Genomic DNA, 8,569 nt, shown 5'->3' on the forward strand with positions numbered 1-8,569 from the left:
GGAGACTCAGATCGGAAGAACTCTCCATTTTCTTCTTCTTCTTCTCTTTGCAATCCTTCTGGATATGACCGGTCTGCCCGCAATTCCAACACTTCATTTTGGACTTCTTCCCAAAACATTCGGGTTTCATGTCCTTCTTGTTATGCCTTGAACGATGAGAGCCTCCTTAGCCACCTTCAAAGATTTCCTCTGCATCTCCTCTAACAGCAGTGCAACAACCACTTCATCAATTTTAAATTGGGTGGTAGTACTTCCAATGGCCATCACAAGATGATCCCATGAATCAAGCAACGAGCATAGCAGTAGCATGCAACACTCTTCTTCGCTAATAGATACACCAATAGATGTCAATTGTGCAATCACCATATCAACGTGTCTAAATGATCTGCCACAGTTGTTCCTCCATCCATCTTCAAAGAGTACAACTTCTTTCTCAGAAAGAGTTTGTTTACCAAGGATTTTCCTTGATAAATATCTCCCAACTTCTTCCACAAAGAATGTGCAGTTTTCTCCTCATAAACATTCTATAGAACAGAATCTGCAAGACATATCTTATCAATCCTCTAGCATTTCGATTTGCTAGGCCCCAATCTTCTTGATTCATGCCTAAAGGCCTATTGCCAAACATGGCAATCCACAAATCTCGATCAACCAACGTATCTTCCACTTTAAATTTCCATAACTCAAAATTTGTGCCATTGAATTTTTCAATCTCTACTCTCCCTGTACCCACCATCTCAATTACCAAATATATACTTTCCCACTGAAACCAAATTGACATAGAAAACAACCCTACCTAACAAGGATAACCCAGGCTCTGATACCACTTGTTAGGAAAGCTACTTGCAGAAAACACCTTCCAAATGCCAATTTACAAGGTAAATAGTAAAATATTGTAAATCTACTTTAGAACATTGAGATGCACAAGAAAAACAAGAACATTGAAAAACAATATGCACCCAAGATAAACACAGGAAGACAAATTTAACATGGGAAACCCTTTCGGGATAAACCCACCACCCAAAAATCCCCGCGAAACTTTGTATTACAATAAGCAATTTACATACAACAAACTCTGGTTTCTGGACAGACTCGCAGGCTCAGATTGTATTGCAATCAACCTGTCTTTCACAACCCCTAGCCCTCACGAATCTCATAGACATTTATACATTCTATAATTCATCATGGAATCTAGTGCATTAACTGTCAAGAACAAAACAGTTACTAGTAGCCTTAGAACTCATCCATCCAATGGTCAATCATTCATCCGACAGTCACTCCTTCAAGAATCAAGTACTTCCTTCGATCTTCAAACACTCCCTTCAGCCTTCAAACACAGATGCCTTAGTCACATGAATGCCTCAGTCACATGGATGTTTCAACCTTCGGTGACGCAGATGCCTCCAGTCTCTCCATCTCCACACACCGTACTCACTGTAATCACCAATCTCACCATGCTCATACTCACATATCGGTACTCGTACTCACTAAGTATGATTGACTTGTCAAAGTAGTTGATGTAATCGTACGGTGCCTCAACGTACAGTGAACAATCACCGTACATGCTCATCACTACCAACAATATTGAGGCTTTTAAGAATCCCATTATCTAAAAATGTATATTTTTCTTGCATTGCAAGTGGCCTTCTATATTGTTGGTGGGTTTTCTTTTTGAGTTTCGTGTTGCTACCATAATAGTGCTATTAGCAAATACCCAAATGAATAAAGAGCAGATTTTAAAAAGATGTCAAATGACATATAAACCACAATAACTTTACTCGTCAACTAGTTGACATGAGACCTCTTCCACTCGAGTCTGCTATTTTTCGGTCCCTCGTGCTTCTTTGGTGACTATTTACTCTCAGTTTTTCATTATTTGTCCCATCTCTCGTGTCATCACGTCTTCAATTACTTCTAAATTCTAATAAACACGCACTTCAGTAGGTGGCACAAATGGTCAGCCTTAATTGTACATATTTACAAATCAAACTTAAATCGGCGTTGTCATTTGTTTTCACTTCTTTCTCAATAATTTGTCATAATGCACATTTAGGAAGATTAGGCACCACTGCTCAGAATGTTAATATAATGTTATTTTCTTTTTACTCTACAAGTGCTTAATTACCAATTCACACCAGGGTATAAACTTGTGAAGAGGCCCAATAAAATTCAAAGACTGATAACATGAATTTTTCATTTGTTATAATATTCCCACCACGAAGCTCGTGAACTTGTCATTCTTTCAAAGGAGATTTCCATATTTGAAGCAGGACTGATGTGAATAACAATGCATGTCAAAATCTATGCAAAAAATGGACTCCATTGAGGAATCTTTGAATGATTTGCTATCTGATTTCAAGCCACTTTATTTGCTGATAACAAATGTTCGTAGAAACAATGATCAAATGATTTTGTTAAAAATGAATTTGATTTTGTTAATTTACTTTGCCTAGCAGAATTTGGGGTGCAAGTCACCCAATCAATCTGCTAGCATTCTTGTCGCATCTGAGACCAACACATTTTTCTATAAATTTGAAGTTTCAATAGAATACAGAGGCAAATCCAATTAATGTCTATATATGCTCTGATAGTGTACTCTCCATTGGGGAGGATATCTCATCATTTTCTAAGCTCGCAGACTCTTGACTTGCAATATGTTTATTACTAATTACTTCGGGAACTGAATCAAATATTCGGTTCATCTCTTCCTGGAAACCTATTTTATCCCTATTACTCTTTCCTCCAACTACAACAGATGTTCCCTCTTGCGACGCCCATACCTACAGATCCAATGTTTATTTTGTAAATCAGCACATCAGACATAACTTTCGTGCCATTATCCGAATGGTGATAACTTCCAAAATATATATAATCAAAGCTTAAAATGAATTTTGTCATGGTAGAAATTTGCTGAATCTAGGCTTACCTGTGAATGAGAAAAAAAACTGACAACAGTTGTAAACATGAGTGCTCCAAATCCAGCATATACCACAGGAACTCCTGGATCCAACTGAGAGATCAGGCAAAACAGTTAGCTGGAAGTAGAACAAATATGATTAAAACAATAATTCATATCTCAGCTATACTTCATCATCTTCTTTTCGAAACAACTATAAAAGGAAGGGTAGTCATAACTGATAATCCATGAGTCTGGTATACTCATTGTGGTTAAGGTCAATCTCCTTATCGTTAAAGTTTTCACACATGATTATTCAATTTAATTCCACTCAAAATAGAGTTGTCTCCATTATATTCTTTACAGGTTCACACCATACCCTGTCAAATAGAACCAAACAAGGGAGGAAAAGCATTAACCTTTAGTTCTAAGCCAGTGCTGCCAATTGCATCATCCACAACAACTTCCATGCCATCTATGGTTATTGGACGATTTGACCCAGGCCGCCTAACTCCCACAAATTTCCCTTCTTGATCATACATCACAACAGACTGTAGATCTCGAGCCAAAATTGATCTGTAGTGTCAAAGAAATAATCACCGGATATAATAAATTAAAGATATGAAATTTCCACAACCCACAACCGATTCAGTTATAGATTTCTGGAACAGATTGTGTATAAGTTTTTGAATCAACATTTTGGATCACATTCCATGAATTCTCAGCTCTCTTGTATCCTGATGGTAAACATAGAACATGAACTGAAATGTTGATTCAAAAACTTATACACAATCTAATCTAGAAATATATAGATGAATCAGATAAATAGTTTAGAAGCTCCAAAAATTAGGAAATGACAAATATTCTGCAAGATGATTTACTTTTTTTGGCTCTTTCAAAGAGAAATTTAGAGATTTTAAAAATAAAGATTTCCCATGTATACTTACATTCCTTTTGGATTGGTAGAACTATTATCATCTTCTAGCGGCAAGAATGTACCAAAAAGTTTATTATCCCCACTCTGTAATGTAGCCATTGCAAGATTGAAAGGTCCTGCACCATTCTTGTGTATCTGAAGAGCTGAGATACTCCAATCTGTTTGATAGATTGTGATGCCCCCAAATCGTAAAGGGCTATTCACACTGATAGTCTTCCTTAGAACTTCCTTTCCATTTGTATCACGTAAAGAAAGGTCCGTGTGAAATTGGGACACCTAAATAAAAATGAGAGAGTAAAATGAATAACAGTAAGATACCTGCTGTTAAAATCTCAATGCAGTTTTCGAAAGAGACTTGATAATTTTGAGATTATCAGACTGAAAAATGAATTCAGGAGAACAAAAATAAACAAAGAGTTGTATGATGGTGGCTACAGCTAGAATACTGTTTCTTCTTTTTATGTGAGTGGCTGTGTGAAGGAAAACAAAAGCTTCATGTTGCAATTCCAAAAATATATATACCTCGCCATTCTCATAGTAATCAATGTAAAACTTGTCAACATGAACTTCAGTTTGAAAACTGGGAATTGGTTTAGACAAAATCCCATTTGGAGTAAGCACATCTCCCATCATAAAATTCAAGCCTTGAGGAACTGTAACTGAACCACGATAGCCCCCCATAGAACTTAGAGTTGCCCCTGCCATTATGAGCAAAAGAGCTGCATGTACACCAATAGGTGCAAGCCTACCAGCCAGCCCTTTGAATCCATATAGAACTGATTCCCTGAAGAAGACCTGCAAACCTCAAATTTTGAAAACAAAAGATCATATTATCCTTGGAATAAGAGCATAACCATCTAAAGAATTCTATGAGATCACTTCTTCCAAATAATCACAGTAAGCTTACCTCATATCCTGAACCCATCAGAAGAACACCAAGGTCTTCAATATGAGCTCTGGGAAGTGATTCTGCAACTTCTAGTTTGAGGATGGTGGATCCAGACTTCATGAATGTCCATCTACATAACATCGGAAGATTTGGGTGACAAGTAGTTAAATTGTCTCTCATAAACTTTCAAAAGTCAAATGTGATCTACTAAGTTCACAAATCTCAACAGACCTGTAAAACCTTATATCAGCCTATAAGCTCTACTGGATGACCGAATGGCCAAAGCCAACAAAGGATGCATAGAAGGTTACAAAAATAAATAAATAAATAATTTCAAGCACCCACTATTCATGGAAAGAACTTTGGGGAAAAAAAGCAAGGTCACAGAAAAGAGCACACTGAAATTCTATTTTTCTCTATCGACTTTAAAATGTTAAAAGGATGAACTTCAAATCTTCAGAATTTACAAGGGCTGCAGAAAGCTAGTTCAGCAGATTGAGGGTTTTTTTGCAGTGCATCAAAGAAAGAAGCCTTCTATAAGATGAAATTGACCCAATACTCTAACCTTCTTCTGTAATAATTTTAAGTTCCACAGTATTTTGCTTGATACATTCTTCTATATTGTAGGGCATTTTTTTGTTGCATTTTCTCTCCTGTATTGAATGCAATAAACACTTAGGAATATGCACTTAAATATATTCCGCATAAGTGAAGACAAAATTTAATGAAGGTACACCTGCGAGCAACTTTAACCATTGGCAGCTGTGTTGTGGTAGTACAAGCCACTAATGATGCCGCCAATAAGACACCCAGGCCAAGAAAATATGGAGCTGTATAGACATGGTCTAAGCAAAGCCCCAATACCCATCGCCATGTGAGAAATCCATAAACAGGGCTGTCCTCCGGATATTTCTCAAAATAGAATTGTGGACTCTCGCCTTGCTCTATAAAAGTTCCTGCATAAAATGAAAAGCATGACTGCATTCTAAATTAATACAACGGAGAAGTTAAGAAAACTCTGCATCTTCCACTTTAAGATCCAGGAAGTTTGATCACTACAATCTGGCATTAAGAACCATCCGGAACAAGAAAGTCTGGCAATTTAAGAATTGAGGAAAATGAACTAGCCATAAACAAAAGCGTCAAGGAAAATTACTGGAATTCATGCATCAGGAGAAGATAAATAAGCAGATAAGATATTAAAAATGTTCAAGCCTCCTCTTGTCAACTGTCCCAAGTGAGAAGCACTTGCCACAGGTACTGAAACTTAATTAAGCCTAGCGGGCAAAAGGACTTAGAAGTTTTAGCATTAGAAGGAAACGAACTGCTACCAGGTTCTTTTTATAAGGATTAGAATTTAGACCCTCCCGATATGTGTAAATATTTTTATCTGGCTTAAATGAGATTAACATAGTTCAACGTAGGTACAGCAATTTAAGTTCAGTTAATGTTATAAAGAGAATGTGTTCTTTGGAATGAGAATTTTAAAATGCAACGGAAAGGAACCATTGACATTTAAGTTTTGAACTACCAAAAAACTTCAAATCAAACTCCGCGCCACCCAGTTTAGCCAAACTACACTATAATTTGTCAGTTAAATTCCTGTCACTTCATGGAGTAATTTTCTATTTGAAGATATTTTGGGGAAAAAGACAATATTTAGAATATCGATTTCCAAGTTTATTTTCTGGGATCTCCTGAAAACGACTGGTAGCAATAGACCTGAAAACTGATTTCAATTTAGCTTTTGATCTTATTATATCTGTCCTAGTTGCCATAGGAACCCCTCCAAAAACAATGTATTGATTTGCAGAGGCAGACCCTTTAAACAGATCGATTCCCACAATTACAGAAATAGAACCACTTAGATCTCACTTAAAATATGCCGTCAGACAATTAAGCAGGAATGGGATGATTGGGTTTCATTCAGTCATTCTGTTTGTTTCGGATACTTATAGTTCAAGAAAATACCGGATGTCAAAGCTGCTTTTCACCAGCTTGTAAATGAAGCCTGCCAGTTGATATAATATTGAATAAGTTACCATTCATTCTACCCAATACTACTTTTCAGAATTCTCCTTTGTGTCCATGTAAACTTTTTGGATCAATAGCCCTTCCTTGGGTTCTTAGTTCTTGGACTGCATCAATTGGGAAAGTAGATTTATAAGACGAATGAATTTACTGCGTTCCGTAGACGCTCCTAGAAATAGTTCTGACTTAGTGACAGCAAAAACAGATTTAAGGAAGCATAAGTAGCGTCTACTAAATTCGTCAACCATACGGGGCAGGAATAGTGAAAATGTAAGTGTCTAAAACTGACGAATTTGATACTTTATTCAGGTAAGGGAATAAATAATCCTAATACTAGAACAGCATAAGAGAGGATTGAAAAATAACATACCTAGAGCCAATAATCCAGAAAGGACTGATAGTTCTCCAATAGCCAGAGGAAGGGAAGAAAGAAGTTTAAGAACTTTCCATGGCAATCTCCTCAACACACCTAATCCTCCGAATCCCATTTCTCTACTTGAAGAATCCTCACTGCTCAAAGAAACATCTGAAAGAGCAGGAGCAGACGATCCTTCTGGAGGGCTGGTTACCGGTAAGCTTTTAGACTGTAATTTGCTCTTCTTAGTGAGGGTTTTCACCTCCTTGATTCTAGCCATTACAGTGAAATTCCTCAAACATCTCGAAGGGAAGAGCTGAGTTCGAAATCCGCATCTTTGAAAAGGGTGCTTCCCAATAGACTTATTTCCGTAAGGCCATCTTGAAATGTTGGCGTGGTCTTGTAAGATTCTCTGTGCTTGACAGAAATTACAATAACCCATTATAATGGTTAGGTATTTGGAAAATTAAAGTCCGTAACTGTGTTATCGGACCATATGCTGCCCCGAAAATTCAAAATAAACAGACATCCATATATTAGCACAAGGATGCCGCCATCAATTCATCTACTCCCGCAGTAAAATATACATAGAATTGACAAGTGAATATATGCTCAGATGCGTAGCTCACTCTATTATGCCTCTTGTTAATATAAAAAGGGGGCAAACAAAAATGTAACCCCTCTTGGGATAAGGTGGATTCTGGTCAGAGAATTGCTTCCACATATATCAACGAAATATCTGAGAAGCCCAAACAGGGAAAACATATCTAAAATTTAGAGAGTGCAAAAGAATACACGACAGATGTTTTTCATCCGTATTAATTTGGCATACAAGAAGACTTCTAATTAATGAATAAGCATCCGTCTTCGAAACAGCTGCTTTGTATTGCAGCAATATTGATTTTTTTTTTTAAATGTAATTTGAATTGATTTATCCTATACATTAAAAGAAAATTGTATTTTAACATACAAGAAGACTTCTAATTAATGAATAAGCATCCGTCTTCGAAACAGCTGCTGTGTATTGCAGCAATATTGATTTTTTTGTTTTTCAATCTAATTTGAATTGCTTTATTCTATATATATAAAAAAAAATTGTATTTTAACTAAAAGAAGGGTAAAAATTTCTTAGAATATCAAAGAGAACAGAACAATAGAAGAAACAAATAGCACTAAAGAACTTTATCCTGTTCCACAAGTTGAGTCAACTTATGAGATAAATCAGGGGAAAGCATCTTATGATCAACAATGTTCCAATCCAACGCATGTTTGCAGGCCCATTTAGCCAAGCAATCAGCGACATTGTTCCACTCACAAGGGATATGCATAAAAAACAGAATCCATAGAATTGTGTAACTGAGTGATCTATTGAATAACCAGAGCCAAATGCCAATCAATAAATTCACAACCACTTGCGAGTCAATCTCATAGGTAATTCTTCTCCAGCCACGTTGACAACAT

The 8,569-nt window shown here is 36.5% G+C and overlaps 1 protein-coding gene across 1 annotated transcript; it reads right to left on the reverse strand.

Annotated features, from left to right (window-relative positions):
• Window positions 1–2,341: 2,341 nt before the first annotated feature.
• LOC149563851 (cytochrome c biogenesis protein CCS1, chloroplastic-like) lies at window positions 2,342–7,730 on the reverse strand. Its single transcript, XM_089826981.1, has 8 exons — window positions 7,124–7,730; window positions 5,459–5,678; window positions 4,741–4,852; window positions 4,356–4,628; window positions 3,844–4,109; window positions 3,316–3,472; window positions 2,927–3,010; window positions 2,342–2,780 (listed from the first exon to the last, which is right to left on the reverse strand). Exons 1-8 carry the CDS (start codon window positions 7,548–7,550, stop codon window positions 2,574–2,576), a joined length of 1,746 nt encoding a protein of 581 aa, XP_089683107.1. The 5' UTR covers window positions 7,551–7,730; the 3' UTR covers window positions 2,342–2,573.
• Window positions 7,731–8,569: the final 839 nt, after the last annotated feature.

This window comes from Cupressus sempervirens, chromosome 4 (genome assembly GCF_028749045.1).
Source record: "Cupressus sempervirens isolate cs-2001-9-10 chromosome 4, ASM2874904v1, whole genome shotgun sequence".
In the NCBI taxonomy this organism is placed as follows: domain Eukaryota; kingdom Viridiplantae; phylum Streptophyta; class Pinopsida; order Cupressales; family Cupressaceae; genus Cupressus; species Cupressus sempervirens.

What these genes read in the sequence shown, in the direction of transcription:
- LOC149563851 (XM_089826981.1), bottom strand. Translation starts at nt 7,550, where the DNA reads ATGGGTTATTGTAATTTCTGTCAAGCACAGAGAATCTTACAAGACCAC. An exon ending in TGATGGGTTCAGGATATGAG is followed by an intron (nt 4,629 to 4,740) that starts GTAAGCTTACTG and finishes TGAGGTTTGCAG; the next exon opens with GTCTTCTTCAGGGAATCAGT. An exon ending in GCACTGGCTTAGAACTAAAG is followed by an intron (nt 3,011 to 3,315) that starts GTTAATGCTTTT and finishes CTGATCTCTCAG; the next exon opens with TTGGATCCAGGAGTTCCTGT.